This window comes from Anser anser (genome assembly GCF_964211835.1).
Source record: "Anser anser genome assembly, chromosome: 3".
Taxonomy (NCBI): domain Eukaryota; kingdom Metazoa; phylum Chordata; class Aves; order Anseriformes; family Anatidae; genus Anser; species Anser anser.
This window is the reverse complement of record NC_139722.1, coordinates 89,522,634-89,545,463: the sequence shown is the minus strand read 5'-3', so window position 1 is coordinate 89,545,463 and position 22,830 is coordinate 89,522,634. Positions and strand designations below refer to the sequence as shown.

At 48.7% G+C, this 22,830-nt stretch overlaps 2 protein-coding genes across 10 annotated transcripts in view; one reads left to right on the top strand and one right to left on the bottom strand.

Annotated features, from left to right (window-relative positions):
- RNF8 (ring finger protein 8) overlaps positions 1-6,203 on the bottom strand; it is a 13,643-nt gene extending 7,440 nt beyond the window's left edge. For 2 of the 7 annotated variants that reach the window (XM_083828476.1, XM_083828474.1), the window contains exons 1-5: positions 5,877-5,969; positions 5,256-5,324; positions 3,912-4,040; positions 1,600-2,340; positions 368-430 (exon numbers count right to left, since the gene is read on the bottom strand). In XM_083828476.1, the coding sequence (XP_083684602.1) occupies positions 368-430; positions 1,600-2,340; positions 3,912-4,040; positions 5,256-5,324; positions 5,877-5,954 (1,080 nt within the window). In that variant the 5' untranslated portion in view covers positions 5,955-5,969. Of the gene's footprint in view, positions 1-367; positions 431-1,599; positions 2,341-3,911; positions 4,041-4,993; positions 5,086-5,255; positions 5,325-5,876 lie in introns of those variants that run through there. The other 5 variants (XM_083828478.1, XM_083828475.1, XM_083828477.1 and 2 more) reach the window with 4 other exon arrangements.
- Positions 6,032-22,830, top strand: AARS2 (alanyl-tRNA synthetase 2, mitochondrial; the record flags this gene model as incomplete). 3 transcript variants are annotated; one of them, XM_083828467.1, is made up of 22 exons in its annotated part: positions 6,032-6,196; positions 6,310-6,498; positions 7,186-7,331; positions 7,943-8,137; positions 8,671-8,815; positions 9,237-9,382; positions 9,687-9,795; positions 10,418-10,456; positions 11,215-11,326; positions 11,943-12,070; positions 12,768-12,918; positions 14,672-14,841; positions 15,829-15,942; positions 16,354-16,494; positions 16,761-16,898; positions 17,295-17,404; positions 18,604-18,712; positions 20,208-20,330; positions 20,677-20,787; positions 21,653-21,736; positions 21,876-21,986; positions 22,291-22,830. In XM_083828467.1, 22 exons carry the CDS (start codon positions 6,032-6,034, stop codon positions 22,453-22,455), a joined length of 2,901 nt encoding a protein of 966 aa, XP_083684593.1. In that variant the 3' UTR covers positions 22,456-22,830. The 3 variants fall into 3 exon arrangements, with proteins under 3 accessions (XP_083684593.1, XP_083684594.1, XP_083684595.1); XM_083828468.1 differs by having other exon boundaries at positions 22,215-22,454; XM_083828469.1 differs by lacking the exon at positions 22,291-22,830 and adding an exon at positions 22,114-22,251.

Below are 22,830 nucleotides of genomic sequence, written 5' to 3'. Positions count from 1 at the left end.
GGAACTTCTCTGATTTTTTTTTTTTCTTCTAGTTAAAACTGCCAAAGCCACTTTCCCAGAACAGGTACCCAGCAGAAACAGCTCACGAAACAGCCCACCGACTTACGGAACAAATTCAACAAATTCATTACAGCTACTGAATGCTTTCAATGAGCACACTCTTTTGTGTTATCAGCTGGCAAACAGCTACTCCCAAAAAGGGAAACCTGTCACTTTCTGACAGCAAATTGCTCTGTAGAAGATGCAGACCACCTGATCTGCACTTGAGCCACAGCCCTAGTCTTCCACCAAGAGGCCATAGCAATAAGAAAGATTTAAATATACGAGTTACACAGCAAGACCAAACTTAAGACTCGTAACTACTTGCCTCTTGCAGGACCTGGGCCAGCTGCTCCTTCAGATTCTCTTCTCCATGTTGCCACTTTACTCCCTGAGAAAAACCAAAAAGACATTTTTGCTGGAAGGGAAGTACTGGAAGAAGTAAGAAATACTCAAAGAAAGCATGGGAATAAAAATGACTCTTTTGCACATTCCCTTTAGAGAATATACTTAAAGAAACAACACTGATTTTAGGTGAAACCTGAGAAGGCCCACTCTTGTGCTTCATAAGCACTACTGAAATTAGAGCTATCATTTACTGCGAAGAGTTAAAATGAACGTATCATTTACAGTTACATACTTGGAACTCCTCCAAGTTATTCCAGATCCAAAGGCACTGGAATGTTCACAGAAGCCAAGAGGTCAGCAACAGCTTAAACATGAGAAAAAGCTGCACCTCTATCTCTGAATGCATTTAAAGAGATTAGACATATCTACAGCTCCAGCTGAACTTCTCTTTGTGCCTAAGCACACAACTCCAGACCTCCTGTATTTCTAATGCAGGTGTTTCTCCTTCAGCAGCAGACTTTAAAGGAAATAACTGATAAATTATGGAAGAAACCCCAGATGAATTCTTATTTCCTTTAAACCAGATTTCAAGTAAACACAAACAGAAAGGTAGACTTGTAGCTTCTTAGCTAGAAAAGTTAGTTGTCAACACACACTTACTGCTTGAAGGAACTTGCAGTTCCAAGAAAGGTTTCTTTTTGTTTTGTTTCTAAGCAAGAAAAACATCCCCTTCCTCAAACTCTGAATTAAGAGGTAAAGGAATATGATAAAGCTCTTGGAAAGGGAATGGATTTCCCATGTGAATTTAGCGTTGATTCTGAAATAGCCATATACCAGAGAAATTCCCTCTTAAGGTGAATAATTTTTAACTTGTTCTCCTTGTAGCCACAGATCAGGCAGAGATTTTTGATTTTGTATTTAAAAAAAAGTTTGCTTTTTAAATTAACAAATGCTTTTTTATCCTGCTGTACTTATTTTTTTTTAAATCTTGCATCTTTTCCATTTGTAACCCAATCCTTTGTCTCTCATGTTCTTTTGGTACACATTCCTAAAAGTAAAATACTTCTGTAACAATTTACACTGGATTAATTAACAGGAACATTGTTTCTGTTACTATTTTTGTATAGTTCAAGATCTTACTTGGATCAATGTCATATTAGGTGTTCTATGAAACCCAAAACACACAGACCAAAAAGATCACCGACATTATACCTCTAGATTCTGCTGCTCTTTGGAGAATGTCTTCTCCAGCTCTTCCATCTGCTGTTGATGCTGCTCTTGTTCTGTGCATAGCTGCTCCTGCAATTCCTGCAGCTCCTGTTCCATTGCTAGGATCGTCTTCTGAGCAGCCTTCCTGCGCTTTTGCTTCGCATTCAGAACTGCTGTCTGCTTATCCTGCACTCTGACTTTTAACTCCTTTATATCTCCTAGAGTTTTCCTCAGCTTTTCCAGGCCAGTCCACGACTGAGAAAGAACAGAGCCTTTCTGGTCCTTAGGTGCAACAGACACAGCTTTCTCGGCTTGCACAGGAGTGCTACGCACTGGACCACCGTCCTCCTCACTTGAACCAGGAGAAGGCAGCTTGACATCCATCTTCTCTGTCAACTCTTTTACCTCTTCTACCCTTCCACATGGTTTACCCAAAGGTCCACTGTCATAGGACACTCTGTCTCTTTTGGATCTGGAATTTGAAGGGCCTTCTGATCCAGATGTCTCTGATTCCTCCAAACTAAATTTACGTTTAGTTCTCGCACTCTTAGCTTTCCCCAGGTCATTCCTTTGGGCTAAATAGGGTCTGATTTTCTCCCATTCCTCTTTAATTACTTCATACTCATATTCGGCGGTCTCTCTGTTTTCCAAAGGCACTCCCAACTGGATACGGTCTCCTTCAGTTATAGGATAGGTTTTTGAAGGATCCAGGCGCTGTTTATTAAGCCAAACTCCATTCAGACTCTGCAAACGAACAAAGAATCGGCAAGATTCAATATGCAAGGTTCAATATACTAAGTCATCTGCAAGTTATTTCTGGCAACTGTAAACATATCCAGTCTTTGCAGTACTGCAATAGAAACAAGCTAACTCTTGAAATAAACATTGCAACATCCTATTTATTGCCTCAGCGTCCCGTTTATTACAGTCACTGCGTTATAATATTTATCTTGTATTAGTACTACATTATAGATTTTTATGTACAAGCACTAAGAACAATACTAATATACGTACTTGTGCAGACAGAAAAGAACTAAGCCTAAGGGAAAGAAACTACCCAAAAGCTTCAGAGGCAGTAAGAATTATCCAACAGAAAAGATTCCACAGTACTGGAATGTTCTATGTTCTTGTTGATGTAATTATTTTTGGTGATTAATGACACCTGAAATCCCAGAAGAAACTAGAAAATAAAAATGAGCATAGCTTGCACTGGTGAATGCAAGGAAAAAAAACAGTTCTCCATACATACAAGGTGAATATAAACATCTCTTGAAGAGAATTTTCCCTGTTGATGTTCCCATCAGGAGTTTTTTTGTTTGTTTGTTTGAATTAGGCACTAGCTCAAGAAATAGTTTTGAAAGACAGGGAAACCGAACTGTGCTCAAGATGAACTGCAGAATCATTAGCAACTGAGATATCCCAGGGATTCAATAAAACAACTTGACAAAATGGTAGCAGTGATAACACAGAAGGTGTTAATAATTGATCTACTACTGATGTTTTCAATCATACAAACATTAAGTTCTCAAGATGATACAATTACCGCTACAGAGTTTTGTTTAAGAGTAGCATAATTTCAGTGGTAGCCACTCTGTTTCTTTCTGTAGTATCTGTCATTGACCCAAACAACCTTCAAGTCTGTATGACGTATTGAAAACTTCTTGTTCTACTAATGCTGTTCTAAATTAAGTTGCAGATTCTGCATTTTTCAGCATGAATGAGAAAGAGCAAAGATCACATTAAAGAACAGATCACTACTGAAGTCAAAGTGAAACCAAGCAAAAGACTTCTCTCAACGCTTTATTCTGTGTTCTAATCAGCTGAGGACTTTAGCAGAAATACATTTTAAGATCACACAAAATATGATTTTTTCCAACAGCAGATTTTCATTGTAGTTTATTATAATAAAAGCAATTTTGTCACTGCAATAAAGAACATCAGTTTACCATTTTATTGGTTATACAAGAACGTTACCTTTCTAAATGCTGCCAAAAATCATAGTTGTTTCTTTTCTTTTCCTTTAAAAAAGAGCAACACAAAACAGGTTCACAGACAGCAAAGTGCCTGTGTGGGACTGTAATTGTCTGAAAAATGCTATACACAAAAGAGACAAACTACATACACAAAGCACTAAGGTCTGCATCCCAACTGCAGCAGACTGAAGCTTCCTGCTACAAGTGCACAACAGACAAGACATGCTCCCATTCGTCACACTTATACCATGTTATAATCAAAGACCATATGTTGTTTGAACCCAAACAGGGCACTGTTTACAGGCAAAGTGAGAGTACAAGGTCTTCAGCCAGCTTCTGTACCTTGTTATCCTTGACAGTCCACTGCCCTTCTGCATTTTGCTGGAAAACACAGTGCTTACGAGAGATCATCAAGGGACATGTTTTTGACACCAGCTGGTACGTGAGATCTAATCCTCGACCTATAGTCACCTAAAAATAAAGTCATTGAAATTAAAATCACCAACAACATGGTAAATTCGGTTCATACGGTTTCAATTTAAGTACAGAAGAAATCTATCTGGATTAGCATCATAGAGGTATTTCCCAAGAATTCAGGATAATGTTGGGTGGCATTTTTTTGCATTTAAATTTAAGAGTAATTAGAAAATGGAAGACTGTACAAAAATTTGAAGCAGTCTCTTTCTCTCACGTTGACAAAAATTTGATTGCTCTTAGGCAGGTTACAGCCTTGGTTTCATGTAAATTTTCCTCAGCAGTAAAGCTGCTCTAAGCAGCTCTCTCTCCATCCATACCCCACCTTATTCATGACCTAACTGAACAATACTTCTTCAAACCAGCAGAGTCGTATGGACCTCAAGATTATTTCTTATTCTCTTCTTTAGCTAGCAGCATCTGTTCAACTCTCTATACAGGAAAGACACAGGAAAAAATAGCCCAGAAAACTGCCATCGAAAAAATGCATATGTAATTGTTGCCTTAAAGCATGCTACTTTTGTAAATCACACAATCATCTCAAGGCTCAGAAACTACACTACATGCAGCTCATAGCCAGCAGTGAAAGTGATCTAAATAATCTGGTTAGAACCCAACTGCACCTTCTGGAAGAAGATATAATTTAATGGTACAGTTTCACAGTATCTTATTAAATCTGATCTATTTGCAGGCTGCCATTTAAAGCACGGCTCTGTTCTCCCTCTCTCCGCTGCCTCCTTTGCAAGATCTAATTATCACACACGCTTTTATTATTCATCTGCACGCTGCACAAGTTTCCAGCCAGCTCAGACAGCTCGCCATGGAGTTGGACAACCGTGTGGTTCCAATGCAACAAGAGCACGTAGCCAAGGAGAGCAGGACAAAACACCTTTTGGCAGAAACCCACAGTTAAACCGGATGAAGATATTCTAGAAGTGCACTCTTTATACCTCAAATGAAGGCCGCCTTTCTTTTCCCCGGCAATCTCAACTCATTGGCATCACCCCTTCCACCTTCTATGACGGCAAGGTGCTGCGCTGAGGAAAGGTCCATTCACCACACGTTACCTGAGCGGGTCTCCTCCAAGAGAGGCACGTAACACCACGCGGGCAACCAAGCAAAACCAGCTCACACAAGATTCTCCACTCAACTAACCGAGTCCACGCCGCAAGCCTCGCGGATTCCCTAACTCAGGTCCGTAGCTGAGCGCACCTGCATGCCTCCTGGCTCCAGAGCCCCCCTGATAGAGCAAGAAAGCTCTGCACTTGCCCGAAGAGTTTCCTAGGGGCAAAAGGGGAGTTAAGAGGGATTCCCTTTGCAAGGCATAAGCCCAAAGGCGCTCGGTACAGCACGGACCCACAGCGCTGAAGCAAGTGTTTGGATCCCTTGCAACCGAAGCATCCCGCCTTCCACAGCCAGCCGAGCTGCAGGGGGTGGGTGCAAGGACCCCCCTGGGCTTTCTGATTAGAAAATACAAACATCTCAAAAGGCTTTTTCCTACACCACATTGAAACATAAGGGAAACAGGTTTAAAACGTGACGCTGTACCCAGCTAAGTTAATTATGCACAAAGCCAAATGTATCAGGGAATTTTCCCTTATGTTACGACGCCATACAAGCGGCTCTTACTTCAACACAAAGTATTAAAAAAACTAACACCAAGAGCAGCTAGAGGCGTAGCAAACCGAGCCCAAACACCACCCCCTCACCCCCCCGCGCGTTGACCAGCCCCGCGACCAGCCACCCCAGCCCCGCTTTTCCCCCTTTTTTTCCACCATCGGGAAGCCGGGGCGGCCTCCCGGCCCACCCTTGGGGCCGCTCCCCCCGGCTGACCTGCGTGCCGGCCTCCAGCAGCAGCCAGCCGCCGCTGGCCCCCAGCCGCCGCAGGCACCACGCCCGCCGCGCCGCCATGCCGCCCGCCCGCCCGGCGCTTCACCGCCCCCCCCCCCATGGCGCCGGGCCCCTTCCTGTTTCCGCCCTCGCGTAAGATGGCGGCGGGCGGGCGCCTGCCCCTGTCCCTACCCGGCGGCAGGGCCCGCGCCGCCTTCCTGCGCTTCTTCCAGGAGCGGCACGGCCACCGCCGCCTGCCCTCCGCCCCCGTGCGGCCCCGCGGCGACCCCAGCCTCCTCTTCGTCAACGCGGGCATGAACCAGGTGCGCCACAGCCCGCCTCGCCCCCTCCGCCCCTTAGGGCGGCAGCGCCAGCTGCACCTGCCTGCCCCCCTTCCCCTCCTCCCATCTCTCTCCCTCTCCCCGTTATTTCGCAGTTTAAGCCCATTTTCCTGGGCACGGCGCACCCCCGGAGCGAGCTGTCGCGGTACCGGCGGGTGGTGAACAGCCAGAAGTGTGTGCGCGCCGGGGGGAAGCACAACGACCTGGAGGACGTGGGCCGGGACACCTGCCATCACACCTTCTTCGAGATGCTGGGCAACTGGTCCTTCGGGGACTACTTCAAGGTGAGGCGGCCGCTGCGAGCCCTTCTTCCAAAAGAAGCACCTCTGCCCGGGGTGCTGCAGACCTGCTTTAAAAAGAAATGTATTTGCGCTAGCTGGCGTGGCAAGCGCCACATTCCTCATTGGCAGCTCCACGGTTTGAGGTCGGCGTGCTGAATCGCTAAATGTTCCCTCAAAGAGCTCATTTCTCTCAAAATAGCCTTTCGAAGCTTCAGACAGTGTATGCAAACCAAAGTTCTCTGGGTGAACGCCACTGTTCATGTGGGTGAAAAGAGAGAAGGTTTCCAGTTCCAGTGCTAGAAAGGTGGGAAAAGGGAAGAAGGATAATGCTAGATGTTTTGCTCGCAAATATGATTTTCCTTGGAAAGAAATAACCAGCTAAGTAAACAGAAACATTTAATAAATATTCTGTTGAATAAACAGAAATGCTTCTGGTGGTAAACAAGTGAGTGTCGACCACACTGTGATCCTGAAGGTCTCCCAACGATTTAGGAATGTCATGTTTACATGATAGAGATGAGCTGTATCACTTGTCTGACCATCATGCTGCTCTCCGAATACACTTTAAAATCACAAAATGAGATTGGCTGAAATGTGCTTCTTTGGCGTCTGACTCCCGTCCTGAAGAACTTTCTGTCTCACTCCACACCTTGGATTCCTGTGCTATCTTTGTGTCCCCTGTCTGCTCAGGAGGAAGCATGCAGCATGGCCTGGGAGCTCTTGACAGAGGTCTACGAGATCCCCAAAGATCGTCTCTACGTCACGTACTTTGGCGGAGACTCCTCACTGGGGCTGAGCGCTGACGAGGAGTGCAGGGACGTATGGCTCCAGCTGGGGTGAGTGTGTTAGAGAAAAGGTCCTGAGCAGCAGGTACTGACGTTCCACCCTCCGTAGTCTCTCTTTTGCTGTTTAGTTGATGGGAATCAGATGTAGGAGTCAAAAACTGGGTTTTAAACACGTTTAGTTTCTGCTTTGTTTGGGCTGCTAAAAGTCTGAGCACTCTGGGGCATTTCACGTTTAAGCTGCTGCTCAGATGCTGTCAGTTTGGGGCCGTACACCAAAGCCTGTCTGACCTAGGTGACACGCCTGAAGAATGTCTTTGTCCTTTCCTTCCGTCCTGATCACATCTTAGCTCTGCTAGATTTTTTTCCATGGAGAAAAGTGGCTCCACTGACCCAGTGGAGCGCCTGTCTCCATCAGTGGGAGCCAGATTCAGTTTGCTAGCTATTTGGAGCAGTGATGAGGGTCCTATTTGGTTTGGGCCAGTCTGTTTCTGCTAAGGAGCACAATTCTGTAGGACTCAGTTGCTTCAGTTCACAATGTGTTTGGATATTGAGTTGCAATAGTCAGAAAGGATCCCTCCTTCCAGCTTTCCCTGTGATAACAGGCTACTGTGTGCTTTTCATGCGTGCCCCAGCACTGCCACCTCTGTTGTCTGCCTTTCCAGAGTGCCTGCCAGTCGTGTGCTGCCTTTTCCATTGAAGGACAACTTCTGGGAGATGGGTGACACAGGTCCCTGCGGTCCCTGCACGGAGATCCACTATGACCACGTGGGTGGTGGCAGAAATGCTGCAGCACTGGTGAACCAGGGCAGCCCTGACGTGGTGGAGATCTGGAACCTGGTCTTCATGCAGTATAACAGGTACCAGGAACTTTGACTAAACTCCAGAGCCTTTCCCCCTTGAATGACATCGGAACTGTACATGTATATCCTCAGACATCTCACTGCTTTCTGGGAGGTGGCAGTACAGGAGCAAGGGGGAAGCTGTGGAGGCATGTCCACTGTGGCTCGTGGTCCCCCTTTGCTTTGTTTGTCCTGTAATTCTTCAACCTCTGCTGCCTCTCGTCCCTCACTGCTGCATCCCAGAGGTCTCTTCAGGTCTGCAGCAGCCCAGAAAAACCTGCAGAATGAGGAGAAGGCCTGGGGCCCCTGTTGAAGGAAGCCCCTTTTCTGTATGTCACAGTGTACCTGACTGCCTGACCCTTAGAGCCTGACTACCTGGCAATGCCAAGGCAGGCTGCTGTTAGTCTTGTCCCTGAGCATCTTTCTGTTGGGTCACCTGCTGTTTCCATCCCTTGTCACTCTCCTATTCTCTGTGACTCACCTGCACCTTTTCTTTGCCCCTGACCTGACCCTTGGTTCTCTTTTGCCTTTTTTTCCTGGCTTGCTGACAGAGAGGTGGAAGGGAATTTGCTTCCCTTGCCTCAGCACCATGTGGATACAGGAATGGGCTTGGAAAGGCTGGTGACCGTTCTGCAGAACAAACGCTCCAACTACGACACAGATCTCTTCACGCCCATCTTGGACGCCATTCACAAGGTGACAGTGCTCCTGCTCAGAGTTACAGCTAAGCAAAAGCTCCTCGGAGGCAGACTGCTTGCCTGGTACCACAGTACAGCCTTCTCTACATGTGGTACCGTGCTGTATTTTGAGACAGGAGGTATGTCTGGTCAGGCCCACAGCAGCATCTAAGGGAGCTGAGGGAAAATTCCACTGATATATCAGCACTGCCCATTTCCCTTTTCCTTCAAAGCTTCTTAGATTGCTCAGGGCCAAGGCATTGGCTGGCCTGTGTTACATACGGTCTGTAATGTTCTGGAAGGATTTAATGAGTACATCCTAGATGCACAAGGTAGTTGAGAAGCATGATGTCAGGTGTGTCTGGCTGCCCCTAGGACTGCAACTTTTCCTTCTGCAGCCATTCACTTGTACTGATCTGTCTCTGCCCTTTTGTTTTTAGGGCTGTGGCGCGCCCAGGTACCAAGGTCTGGTCGGGGATGCTGACGTTGGGCGTGTGAATATGGCCTACCGCGTGGTGGCAGATCACGTGCGGACCTTGTGCGTGTGCATCACTGATGGCATCTACCCGGGCCTCTCCGGAGCAGAGTAAGGACTTGTGGAAATGGCACGGTGTGGGGGGAGTTAGGTCCAGAAGGGAACGTGAGCAGCTAGGGGAGAGGTTCTGGTGTGAGCCAAAGATAGGGGGCACGTGAGCTTTGGGGAGACAGGAAGGTGAGAGCCTGGGAGAGGTTCAGATCTGCATCTCATCCTTGGTGGGTGTAGAGTGTGTGGAGCAGTTAGCCTTTGGCCATAGGTCAGGCCCGAGAGGGGCTGCACGTGGGGTGTGCTGGATGTGGGAGCTGGGCAGGGATGCTCATGCGCTGCCTGGGGCATTCTGCCCTGCTTTCAGACTGGTGCTGCGTCGGATTCTGCGCAGGGCTGTCCGCTTCTGCTCTGAAGTCCTTCACGCTCCGCCTGGGCTTTTGGCCTCCCTTGTGCCTACTGTAGTGGAAGTGCTGGTGAGTAAAAAAATACTGTGCTGAGGAAGAAGGGTGTCACATGTCCTATTCAGCCCCGTGTTCCGTTCCTGTACGCCATCAGGAAGCAATCTTGGATGGAAAGGAGCTCCAGGAGGGGGTGTGTGGTGCTGTGCATTGCAACAGTAAAAACCTCTTGTCTCCTGATCGTTTCTGATGGGGGAAAAGGGGCCAGGGGGTGCCTAATGTGGCCAGTGCTAACAGTCAGCATGAGTGTGTCTGTAAGTGTATGCAAGGGCACGCTTGTTTCCTGAGGGCAGCAGCTTCTAAGCTGTCATATCTGGTTAAAGCTTTCTGAAATTGGTCCCTGTGGTTACTAACAGCATCCTAAATGACAGGGCTTTCTTCCCATTGTGAACTGACACATTTGCCATGGAGATGCTTTGCAGGGGCTAGCAGAGGAGGGTCATGGGGAGGTAGCCAGGAGACAGCAGCTGTAAGTCCAGGTGTGATTCTCCTGCTGTGATGCTGTCTCTGTGGCTGTGCGCTGGGGCTCCCTTCACATTCATCTGCCTGAGAACCCTCTATAATGCTTGTGACACTCTGTGAGGTCTCCTGAGGAAGCTGCTGAGGATGTTATCTCTAACTGAGGCTCACTCCACAGGGAGATGCCTACCCAGAGCTGAGGAAGAATGCAGACCAGGTGAGTGATGGGGAAACCCCTGGAGAGAAACCCCCTTTCTTACTGTCTTTGGGAGGCACGGCTCTCAGAAGCAGAAGGCAGCCCTGTCTCAGGATTTAGCTGGAGGAGTTTCCATAGCTGGGTTCTTGTGGGTGTAGGCTGGGAAGTGCAGGGAGCACGTCTGCATCATGGGCACTGCCTGGATGTGAAAAGTGTCTGTGGCAGATTTCTTTGTGGGAGCTCCATTAAATCCTTAGCAGGGACGCCTTGTTCTAATATAAGGCAACCATTGCTCTGAAAAAGCTGGGGAAGCTCTTTTGTTGAATCCAAGTACGGTCTGTCCTAGCTTGGGTACCCTTTGTCCAAAGTGGGTTGGGGATTTAAGGCTAGTCCCTCCTAGCTTCAGCTGACAGCGGCTGTGACAAGCAATTTCTCTGGCTGTTCCAGCCATGCAATTTTAATTGGGTCACGGATAACAAATGGATGACAAGGAGCATTTGTCAGCATCCAGCCTTCCCCAGGTGGATGGTCAATACTTCCTTAACGGGAATGGTGATCGGAGTCACAGTGACTTTGGCGCTGTTTAATAGCGCATTGGAGCCACGCTGTGACGGATGCTTACAGAACAAGAGGGCTGGTTCAGGCAGACGGCACCAATTATACACCCACTTGATTGCCTTCATCTGACTCTAGCTGCGAGCCCAGTGGTGGCTGGGCTGAGCTGAGCTGGGGAACTCCCTGAGGTGTTATGGCCAACTCCTTTTCTGCTCTTTGGGCAGGTCGTGGATATCATCAGTGAGAATGAAGCTGCTTTCCTGTCCTCCCTTGAGCGGGGGAGGCGCGTCATTGAGCGGACAGTGCAGCAGATGCAGCCCTCCACAAATTTCCCAGGTGAGTCTCCTCCCTCAGCCAAGCTGCACTTAAAGGTGGTTTGATCCATGTCATTGCCAGCATTTAAGTCAAAACTCTTTTGGACTCGATGGTCTTTGAAGGTCCCTTCCAACTGAACTGTTCTGTTCTTGTGAGTGTCTGTCTGCCTCCCCCACGTGCCTTCAAGAACTTTCCAGCCCTGGGCAACTCCAATGCCAAATTTAAAAGTAGATATTGCTCCTTTCTCCAGATCGTGATTGTTTCCTAGAGCATCATTCTCACAACAAAGCAGGTACTGGGAAAGTTAGAAGCATTCTGTTGCTGTTTTATTTACTGATTAACTGGGCCTTTACAAGATGTAGCCAAAAGGAGGACCCAGCCAGAGCAGCTACCTATCTAGATGTGCTGCATTGAATTTTGACAGGATGTGGTTTTGGGGCGCCACTAACATTTAGTCCTGTACTAAAAGAACTGTGTGGCTTCTCTTCCCTTCCCCATTATCAGTGCAGTTGCACACAATAAAAGTGAACTTGGCTACCAAAGCACACATGAGATTGGTCTTGTCCAAGCAACTTTGGAGATGTCTTTGCATTCCATGTTCACACAGAGTTCATGCCCTTCTTTTTTTGTCCTACAGCTGACGTAGCCTGGTCTCTCTATGGGAATTTGGGGTTTCCTCTGGATCTGATTGACTTGATGCTTGAAGAAAAGGGAATCCGTTTGGATTCAGATGCTTTCAATGAACTTGTTCTGGAGGATGCAAAGGTAAGAGAGACTCTCCTCATGAGGATAATTCAGAGCCTGTCCTTTCCTGTGGTAATGGAGGCAGAATTCCTTTCACTGCTCCTCAGATGCACCACAAGGCTGCTTGCTTTTTCCCTGAAGTGGAAGTGGGTCTGAAACAGTAGCTGGGTCATACTGACTTCATCTGTCGGTGTGGAACTGAGAAGTACTGGCTGGTGATTCCTGTCAGATCAGTAGCAGTGTTTTACGACACTGGCTGGAGTGACGGTTGTAGAATTACATGCATTAGGGGTGCCCTCTGGCAGTCATGTACTCCAACGCTCCACACAAAGCAGAGCCAGCTTAGACAGCCCAAACAGCAAGTGATTTGTGAAGAGTCTGCGTAATCCTTTCAGCCTCTGTAGTGCTGGAAGACTTGCACTGCCCACCTTGTGCAGTAATCAGATCAAGGCCATGCTCTTCTAGGTTTTAATGGCCTGCAAGTTTCACAGCTATGCAGCAAGCTGGGCTTTGTTAGCAGTTGCTCATGGCTTGCCCCTGTGGGTGGTATTGAGTGCTTGTGGGGCTGAAAGGAATGGGTTTGGTTTAGCATCAGCACAGATACACACGGGACGTTCCCAGGAAGGTGGAAGCAGTTGCTTCTAGCCATAAAACTCCAGTTACTGGTTTGGATTCCCCCAGGTACCTCCCCTCTAACTCTGCCTTTGCTCTGCTGCAGCGGAAGGCTCAGGGCGCGCAGGCAGCACAGCTGGAGGGCGCAGATGTGCACCTGGATGTGCACTCGCTGGCTCAGCTGCGGGGTGACAACGTGCCTGCCACTGATGACTCTCCAAAGTACTCCTACAAGCTTGGGCAGCACGGGCAGTACGGTAAGTGGCCGGGTCCTGTGTGTAGGACAAACTCTGCCTAAGGGTGCTGGAATCCCTCAGCAGACTGCTTTTACTGGCCTGGTGCACGCAGGAGGACTTGTATCTTGTGGTTCAAACCTGCCCACTTTGCTGCTACATCCTTTCTTTGCCCCTATACCTTTTTCCAAGGTATTTGCCGTTCTGGTGGTGTGTCCCCAGGAAAGCTCAGGCTAGTGACAAGGCCGTGAGATCTGGGTTGGTCTTACTGTGCTGAAGCAGTGACTTGATTTCTGCCAGAGATGAGACTGTCCCCAGCAATCAGGCTCCTGGATGTGAGTGCTAGGGAGAATGAAGATTATGCAAGGAGTTCAGGTAGTTGCTTAAAGCCAGGCACTTGCTATTTCCTTGGCAGGCCACTAGATGACAGTGCAGGCTTTTTAATCGTTTGGGCTAACTGGGGTTGCTGATGCTCCAGGGGAAGCATAAAGCTAAACCACAGAGAGTAAGAGATGATGTGGCTGTCACAAGCAATTAGATAGCTGTGTACAGCCAGCTCCATCTTACCCAGCGTGCTGATGGCAACCCACATGAAGTGAAAAGTGAGGTAGTTCAAACTGTAAGTACTACGGCAAGAGCACAGGGGAGGAAGAATAGCCCATCGGAGGCATTGGCTGAAATTTCCAAGCTAGCACTATCTCACCTTCTCAGTCACTGAATCATGGAGTAATTCAGGTTGAAGGGGACTTCTGGATGTCCCATCTCTTGATGAAAAAAGGATCTGCTTCACGGTCAGATCAGGTTGCTCAGGGCCTTCTCCACGTAAGTTTTCAGTATCTTTAAGGATGAAGATACCAGTGCCTCTCTGGTCCCTGTTCCAGTTCTTTATCACTGTGTGAAGTTTTTTTTCCTTATGTACAACCAGAATTTCCTGTACTCTAGACATAGTGTCACAAATGCCACATAGAGGTAGATAATCACTTTCTTTGGCCTGTTGACTATGTTTGTGTTCATACAGCCCAGCAGGTAGCAGTCTTCCTTGCTGCAAGGGCGCTATGCTTACTCACCCTTGAGAACCCCAAGGTTTCTCTCAGTCCATTTCTGTAGCCTGCCAGATCCCTCTGAAAAGCAGCCCTGCTCTTCAGTGTATTGTCTGGTCCTGACCACTTGCTGCCAGACACAAGCAGGATAAGCGTACATCCCATCCCGTCACTGATGGTTGTTAATGAAGATGTTGAAAGGCGTTGGCCCTAATATCAGCCTACAAGTCTCTCTACTAGTAACTGAGTGTCAGCTGAACTTTGAAACATTGAGCAGTTTTCTGTGGGGTCCAACTATCTGGCCTGCATTTGGCTTCAAGGTTGCTCAGACAGAGTATGTCAGAAGCTTGCTAAGTCAAGGAAGGTGACTTTGCTGTCTTCCCTTGTCCACCAAGGCAGCCATCCCCGTCAAAGGCAGTCAGGTTGGCCAAGCACACAGTGTGGCATGATAGAGATGTGTCTGTGCCACATCTTGTTCTATCAGGCTCATGTGGGCCCTGCCTGGTTACCTTTTACCTGGCAAGTGCCTCACTGGGTAAGTGAGGGGTGGCTTGCTTCCAAATAACAGATCTTTTGTCCTTTCTGCCAATAGCTGTTCCTATCCTACAAAGGCAAGTACCAGCTTTCATTATAGGCTGGGTGTTGGCAGGGTTGGCATGGAGAAGTGGTGCCCCCTTTAGTGGTGTGATCTGACAGGGTGCTCGCACTGATTGCTGCCATCTTCTTCCCCTCGGCAGAGTTCAGCCCGTGCCAGGCCACCATCCTGATGCTGTACAGAGATCAGTCTCTCCAGAAGGAGGTTGGGGCAGGGCAGCGCTGTGGTGTCATCTTGGACAGGACTAACTTTTATGCAGAGCAGGGTGGGCAAGCCTCTGACCAAGGCTACCTGATACGCTTAGGACAGCAGGTGAGACCCTTTGCTGCCTGAACCCAAGGCAGTCCTGGATATCGAGGCCAGGCAAACCTCCCCAAATGATGAGCAATTTTGCTCTATTAATTAGCAGGCTGCTAGCTCTTGACAGTGTCCTTGACTTTGTGTTGGGGTTGGTGGGGTGAGGAAGAAGCAGCACTAACCTCGCAGAGGTGGACCTGCTGCTCTGGTTGTCTCTCTTGGCCTTTTGCGATTTCTTCTTGCTTGGGATGACGGGGCACTCTTCAGTGTGCTGTGTTCCTAACAAGCAGGGTGGCTATGCAGGGAGAAGACAATGATGAGGGAGTCCGTGAGTGGAGTTACTGGTCTCTAGCCAGTCCTGGACAGCTGCAAGCAGTGTCCAACCTGAAACCTTGTGTAAAAACTGATTCCTCCCAAAACCATCAGGCAGGACGTCTGCCTCTGCAGCAAGTTCTTCCTATGCTGACAGAGAGAGAGCTTTGACCCTCTTCTAGGAAGAGGTGCAGCTTTTTCTCCCTCCCATGTTCCAGCTCCTGACAGTCACCTTTGGGCAGCCGTGCTGCCGTTTTTAGCTTTGCAGAATGTGATAGTGCCTTGCTTAGCATGTCTCCCCAAGATGAAAGGGGGATCAAGTTCCTCTGCCAGCCTGGTGAAGCAGAAGTGGCACCTTAGATGCCTGAGGCAGGTGCCTTGGCAGCTGCTGTCCATTTTCTCTTGGACAGACATCCCTGCTAGGAAAATTCGTTAGCACGGTTGGCATTGCTGCCCCTCCACTGCAAACTGGCAGTCTTGACATGCTATGCAGTGAGTGGCTGGCTGCAAGGGAGGGCTGAGGCACTCTGGTTATGTTGGCTGGAAGCTTGTCCCTGCTTTTCACACCCCATTGCTGTCTCTTTGGGACCAACAGGGGTTGTGTTTCCCAGTAGGATCAAGCAGATATCTAGCACAGGTCTTTGGATGTTCCCTGTGCCCTAACTCATCTTTCTGTGTCTCTCTGTTCAGGACATCCTCTTCCCTGTAGAGTCAGTTCATCTCTGTGGTGGTTACGTGGTCCATGCGGTCACTGCTGTGGAAACCCTGCGTGCTGGAGATCAAGTTCAGCTTTTTGTGGATGAGGTAGTAACTCCATGCTCTTAACCCTTTTCCAGCCTTTCTTTGAAAGTCATTTAATGTCGTGAGTAACCTGGGCACAGCAGAGCCTTGTTCCTTGTGTTCCTGAGACTTCTTTATTGCAATGTGCAGTGGGAAGGAGGACTCACAAGTGAGTTTGTCTGTAGTCTTCTATGAGCTACAGGTCTGTCCAGAAGCATTCAGCCTACCCTTGCTGTTTTACAGAGGTGATCCCGTGGGAAAAGAAGTTAGATCTGCCCTGACATAAATTCATCTGGCAGCTGTGCTACCTGTTGTTTTGTCACCATCATCCCCCATCCCCTTGCATGCAGCCTTTCACTTACCTCTTTATGCCATCCTCTACTCCCCCGAGCTGCAGAGAACCAGCCCACCAGGGTAAACTGTCTGTGCTTTCAGGCCCGACGGCTGGCCTGCATGACCAACCACACCGCGACCCACCTGCTAAACTTTGCGCTACGCCACGTCCTGGGTGACAACACGGAGCAACGAGGGTCCCATGTGACAGCAGAGCGTCTGCGCTTCGACTTTGCTGTCAAGGTGACTCAGGACTTGTCTCCTTGGTTCTCGACAGTACCAGCACCCCAGTACTGGCCTTCTCTTTGGGGGTCTTTCTCCTCTCGCTGTAGTGACTTCTACAGAGAGGTGGGAGGGTCATGATGCTCACTGTTCCCTTGTACAAGCAGGGAAGGTGAGACATGGGGAGAGTGGTGTGTCCAAGCTGAGTTGTCTGTGAGCCCAAGTTCTCCCTCCTTTGTTCTGTACCTTTTGGGAGGCTTCTCCTGAAGGCTGGTTTACTTCCTCAGAGTCCTGTGACTGTGGAGCAGCTGCAGCAAGTTGAGCAGGTGGTCCAGGATGCGATCAAACGAAATGAGGCTGTGCATATGGCTGAGGTTCCCCTTGCACTGGCAAGAAGAGTTCAGGGACTTCGTGCTATGGATGAGGTATGACAAGAACGTGTTTTTCTGAGCCTTCTCCTTCAGCAGGAATCATCTGGGTCATAAGAGAAGTTGAAGCAACAGGTTTCTGTAAGGGAAATGGCTCTCAAAACTCGGGAGGGAAAATGGGACAGAGATAAGATCTCAGGAGCACTGCTTTGTGATATGCGGAGACTGGTGGTGCATAGGCTTTCTGCTCATTTATCTGGACCAACACCTTATGGTGTGACCCCGTTGTTTCTTTCTCCCATGGTGGCTGTTTGTAGGGGAGCAGCAGAGCTGCCCCTGACTCTGGGAGTGCTTTAGAATAAGGGTAAAGTATAAGGCAGGGACCTGAAGTTAGTCTGTAAGTGCCCCTGAAGGACTGTGTGGTTAGCTGCTGATCCCTGTCTCCTCTGTCAGGAGTATCCAGACCCAGTGAGGATAGTGTCCCTCGGGGTCCCTGTGGAGACTGTGCTGACCTGCGACTCTGAGGCTGCAAGGCAGACCTCTGTGGAGCTCTGCTGTGGGACGTAAGTGTCTTTTACGTACAGTCAGATGGTGTGTTTGTGTGCAGACTGTCCTCCTGATTCTCTTGAGTTGCTTCCCACCCTGACCCCAGGATCAGGCCTGTGTGAGGATCTCGGTATGCTCTGCAAGGCTTGTGTGTGAGCACTGGTGGCTGAGGTAAAGACATAATTCCGAGTTCCACTCTCCGATCCTTCGTAACTAGGTTTCCTCACCTGAAATGGGAACAGAGTAGGCTGGTTGTAGAGCTTCAGAAATACCAAAACATTAACGAAGTGCAAAGCATTTTGCCTTGTTTCACAGTCTGAAGCCCACCTGGAAGCTGCAGGGCTTCAGCAGTGTGGAACAGGGTGTATGTCCTCTCACGCTAGACAGAGTGAGGGAGCTTTCGTTTTGGGGTTGCAGGAGGGCTGGGGACCCACCAGGAGACTCTGATGGTTGGAAGAACTAGAGGCCAGTCTGATTATTTTAATTATTTCAGCCCTTTTAGCACTAATGAGAGTAGAAGAAGAGTTAATAATCTTAGGACAGTGATACCGTGAAAACAAAAAGGAACAAATTGGCCTTTGAGCTGATACAGCTGGAAATGAGCAAGTTTCTAGTCATGAGAACATTCGTGTGGGAGGAGTGGGACGAAACTGCAAGGGAGTGGAGATGATCAATTCTAGTGAAGCTGTCTGAAATGATTACGTGTGGTAAGAGAGAACCTGAGACTCTGTAGTTGTTTTCCTTCTTGGCTGTTCAACAATGGATATGAAAGGGAAAGTCATCAGTGCCCTTTGTCTGCATGGCTGCAATGTGTCTGGAGATGACTGGCCTTTCTGCGAGCTGGTCTGACAAAGGAGTGGGGGAGTTGGAGGAAAAAATGGCTTTCTACAAGGTTCAGCAGTGGCTGAGTAGAAAGGAAAAATTCCAGTCCATCCTACTGCTGAAAGAAAGGAAAGCAAGGCAGAACTTGGCTGTTAGGTACGTTTGGCAGCAGCCTGCTGAGCTGGTAGCACAGAGGTTCTTCTGGAGCAGCCTCAGCTCTGCTGTCTCTTGCCTGACCAGGTGCCATCAGGATTTTAGGGATGGAAAGGACTGAAGCTGTTGGGACTGGGGAGGGGCTGCTGTACTGAAGACACGTCTGAAATGAAAGTAGGCTTCCTGATTTCTGGTCCCAGAGAGCAACTTGTTTCTTTCCTGTTCTCCGTCAACTTTGCAGGCACCTTCTCCAAACAGGCGCTATGGAGGACCTGGCCATCGTCAGTGAGCGTCAGCTCGTGAAAGGGATTAGCCGTGTCATTGCAGTGACAGGGAGACAGGCCAAACAGGTAAGAAAGGGGTACTGAGATTTCAGCCGGTCCCAATTTTACAGGTTCCTGCTTAGACAGGTAGATTCCCTCTGCTTTGGCTTGGAGCCCCCCTGCTACACCTGATCTTATTTCCTTCTTTACCCTTGGGACAGCTCTGCTGCCATACCTCACTATTCACATCCACTCGCCCTTGTCCCAGACTCCTGTCTCCATGACCTTCATTCCTCCCTCCAGAGCCCCCTTTTCCAAGATAGGAACTTGGCACAAAATATCAGGAAGCCTCTGGAATAGAAATTTCAGTCTCCAGGTAGGTATTTAAAGGTGTGATCCTTTGTGCTTTGCTTTTACTTCTTACCTATCACAGTTGGATTTGTACTTTATGACTACAGGGCTCTGCCCTCGTTCTTACAGCCTTTTTGCTTCTTTTTTCAGTCTCTTTCTTGCCAAACCGTAGTTCTGGTCTGATAAGGTCTTTATAAGAAGCAATCAACCTATTACTGTGTCTGTGAGATCTCTGTTCTTGAGTGTCTGGAAGCGTCAGGGGCCCTACACCCTGACTGCTTCCTTAAAGGCTGCAGGCAGAGGAGAGTGACCCACTGCCATCAGAACTGGGAAAACTGAAAGCAAAGCTCACCCCTCAAATCTGTTGCTCTTTGGCTGGCTGTGTCCCGTGCACAGCTGTGTTCCCACCAGTTTTTCTTGATGCAGAGGAATGAAAAGCTGCAGGGCACATCTGCATGCTTTGCTGGAAGCGTTGACCTGAGGAGCCCCCGAGAGGAGCTGTGTGTGGATGTGTTAATCAGGCAAAGGAGACTGCAGGCATGAGGGTGTAACTTGGAACAAGCAATGGGTATTTAGCTAGGCACAACAGTTCTCTCTGCCCGCAGGTTTTCCTCTATACTCTTTGCTGCTCTGGTGTGTAGTCTCCCAGGACCATCACGGGCACAAAGATCTGGCAGGGCAGAAATGGTCCAAACACTAATGATTTTCACTGGTGGCAAAAAAGCTTGTATTAGCTTTTTTATTAATAGTAGCATTGGTGTTGGCAAAAGCAGTAAGAAATGCACCAAGACCAGCTGAACTCATCCTCAGGGAAACGTCAGCTGATGGGGTTTCTTTAATCTTGGTTTAGTGTTTCTTTAGTCTTAGTGTTCTTTAGTTTCTTCAGTTAGTTTCAAGAGTGCGCTTGCTAATGCACTAAAAAGTAAATGGATACCCAAGTTTTTTGCATTGAAATCGTGATGATTTGGTGTGAGATACTAAGGATACATAACTTGTGTGACAGCTTGGTCCCGTGGGTGTGAACATCTAGCACTGGTTGCAAATGTAGAGAGGAGCTTTCTGTTCCAGAGTCTGATGGGGACAGTCGTTCTTAAAACCTATCTGTAGGTGTTTTCGCCCTGGATACTGAGCAGCACTTCAGTGGTTATGACCCTGCCACCTCCCTGCTTACTCTGTCCCTGCTCGTTCTTTCTGTTGCTGCACCTGAAGCGTTTTCTCTCCCTCTCTCCAGGCCCGAGAGGTAGGCCAGTGCTTGGCTACGGAAGTGGACTCTGTCTCCATACGGATGAAGCAGAGGAGCACCTCCATTGCTGAGATGCAGAACCTCTCCAAAGAAGTGGGCCAGTTGACCGAAGTAAGGATTACGTTCCTGTACAGGAGGATCCTGGCATGGGCTCTCCTGAGGCCCATGACTTCTTCCCCAGTAGGCTCACATCTTACCGGGGTCACTAGCAAGGAGAAGTTGCTACTTGCTGGTGCCTCGTTGGTCACAAAGATTTAAACCAGAGTCTAGGTGCCTTTGTTGCCAGAGGGAATATGAGAGGAGGAAGTGGTGGGGAGGGTAAAGCAGTGAAAAAGGGTTTCCAGGCTTCTCCCCAGGTTTTAGATGCCCAGCTGGAAAAAGCTTCTGACCTCCCAGAGAACGAGTAGTTTATTCCTAGGTACTATTTAGTGTCTTTACACAACAAACTGTCTTGCAGGTGGTAGCCAGCACTGCAATGCCCCAGTGGCAAAGAAAAGAACTACAGACCATCCTCAAAGCACTGCAGCGAACCGCCAACACAGCCATCAGGAAACTGGAGATACGGCAGGTACTGTGGCAGCAGCACGCTCACTGCAGTCTGCTAGTAGCACTGCGTGGCTTACACCAGTGAACCTGGTGTCTTTGGCACAGTTCACAGCAACTCAGTGAGTGGGGTCCCATCAGAAGGGAAGGGAACGCAGGTACAATCACATACAGTACAGCACAAGCCCTCTGTTGGGTTGATTTCACTGGCATTAACCAGGGCCATCGCTGAAAACACAGTGAAGGATTGACTGGTTTTGGCACAGGCAAAATCCCCACGTCTCTCTCTGAGGATAGAGGACCCCCTATCAGTGCTTTTATCAAACAGCAACAGGCACGTAGGCATTGCCTCCTTCTTAATACGTGGAGAAGATGAGGTGGCCCTGAAAATGGGCTTTACAGGGCCATGCAGTAGGAGAGTGGCCAGACAGAGCCTTTCTCTCAGCCATATGGATGTTGCTCTGCTTCCCCACTGCATTTGTCTTGCTAATTTACGTGATTACATTAAAAGCCCTTAGGAAATGCTTATTGGTGACTTAATACTCTCAGTAAGATCTATCCTTTTCTTAAAGTAGCAGCATCTTGCTACAAGAACCTGCCTGAGATGTGGCAATGAGTAGGCAGAGGAAAGAGGCTGAGAACAGTGTGGGTCTCTGTTCCCCTCTTGGAAGGGGTTCATCTGTACAACCCTCCTACTCGAATGCAAGCAGAGGTCTCCATGTGGAGATTTCAGTCTGCCAGCTTTACTTTAACCTCGGCTAGCACATATCTCCCCTCTGTCCCACAGAGCAGTACTTCCACTCCCTGTGTACATGTTACATGCATGTATACCCATCCTGCTCACCTGTGCCACCTGTAGCCCCTCAAGTGCTGTGTGTTTCCTCCTCCAGGCTGAAGAGAAGGCACAAAGCCTGCTAACAAAACATTGCAACCAACCTGTCATCGTAGATACTGTCCCAGCTGACTCCCTGTCTGTGAGTAAACCACCTTGCTTGTTGGTTCAGCAATACCTCGGGTGCTGCACGCAGTCAAGGGGAGCTGCTGGCTGTGTTTTCTGCTGCACCCCATTCTCCTTTGCCACAGCCTGACCCCTCCTCTCCCTGCCTCCCGTAGATCCTAATGAAGGTAGTGAACCAGCTGTGTGACAAGTCTCCTGGCACATCAGTCCTGCTGCTCAGCCCTCAGGCTTCCGGAGAGGTGCTCTGTGCCTGTCAGGTGTCCAAGGTGAGCAGAACCCTGGCAGAGTCACAGGGAACCTGCCTGCAAAGAGAGGCTGGGCTGACTGCTCAGTAAGTCCCAACTGAGTTGTTTTTTTTTTTTTTTTTTTTTTTTTTTGTGGGATTCTACTCAGTGTTGCTGGTTAATCTTGCTGGGGTAGGACCTGAGATGACCATACTGGGACCAGATAAGCTTTCAGTCTTTGCTGGGCACAGATAACACTGTATCCTCCAGGTCATGTCCACCTTCCTTCACCAACCTGTGGAGTGCTCCACAGTCCGAATTACTCTGCTCTGCGTCTCTTCCCCAGGACTGCCTCCCTGTGTTCTCTGCTGCTGACTGGGCCGTGGCTGTCTGTACGCAGATGGAAGGCAAGGCAGGAGGTTCTCCTATCGTCGCTAAGGGCAGCGGAAATGCCAAAGGCATGCAAGGAGCCCTGACTACCGCGCTGAAGTTTGCTCAGAGTAAACTCTGAAATAACTGTGATGCTTTGGTGGCAGGACAGCTGCGTGCCCCCCAGTGCAAGGTGCGTGGATACTTGATCCAGAGCACGCGTTATACTCTGATCTGAGAGGATTAGCAGCTCCCACGCTGAATGTTGCTGTAAATGCTGCACTGGAGCAATCGGCTTCTGGCTATCAGCGATGAGCAGAGTCCGCTCCTGATACCAGAGACAGAAAGGTGCTGCCTGTTCTCAATATGGGCGTTTGGGGGTTGAGCCTCAGAAAGCATCAGCTTCTTCTGGAACACTGCACTTCTTGCCACAAGACCGGCACTGGGAAGCTCTGTGAAAGCATGGGAGGGTGGCACACTCTTATCCCAACACTATTAAAGGGCCGAGAATGTTTGA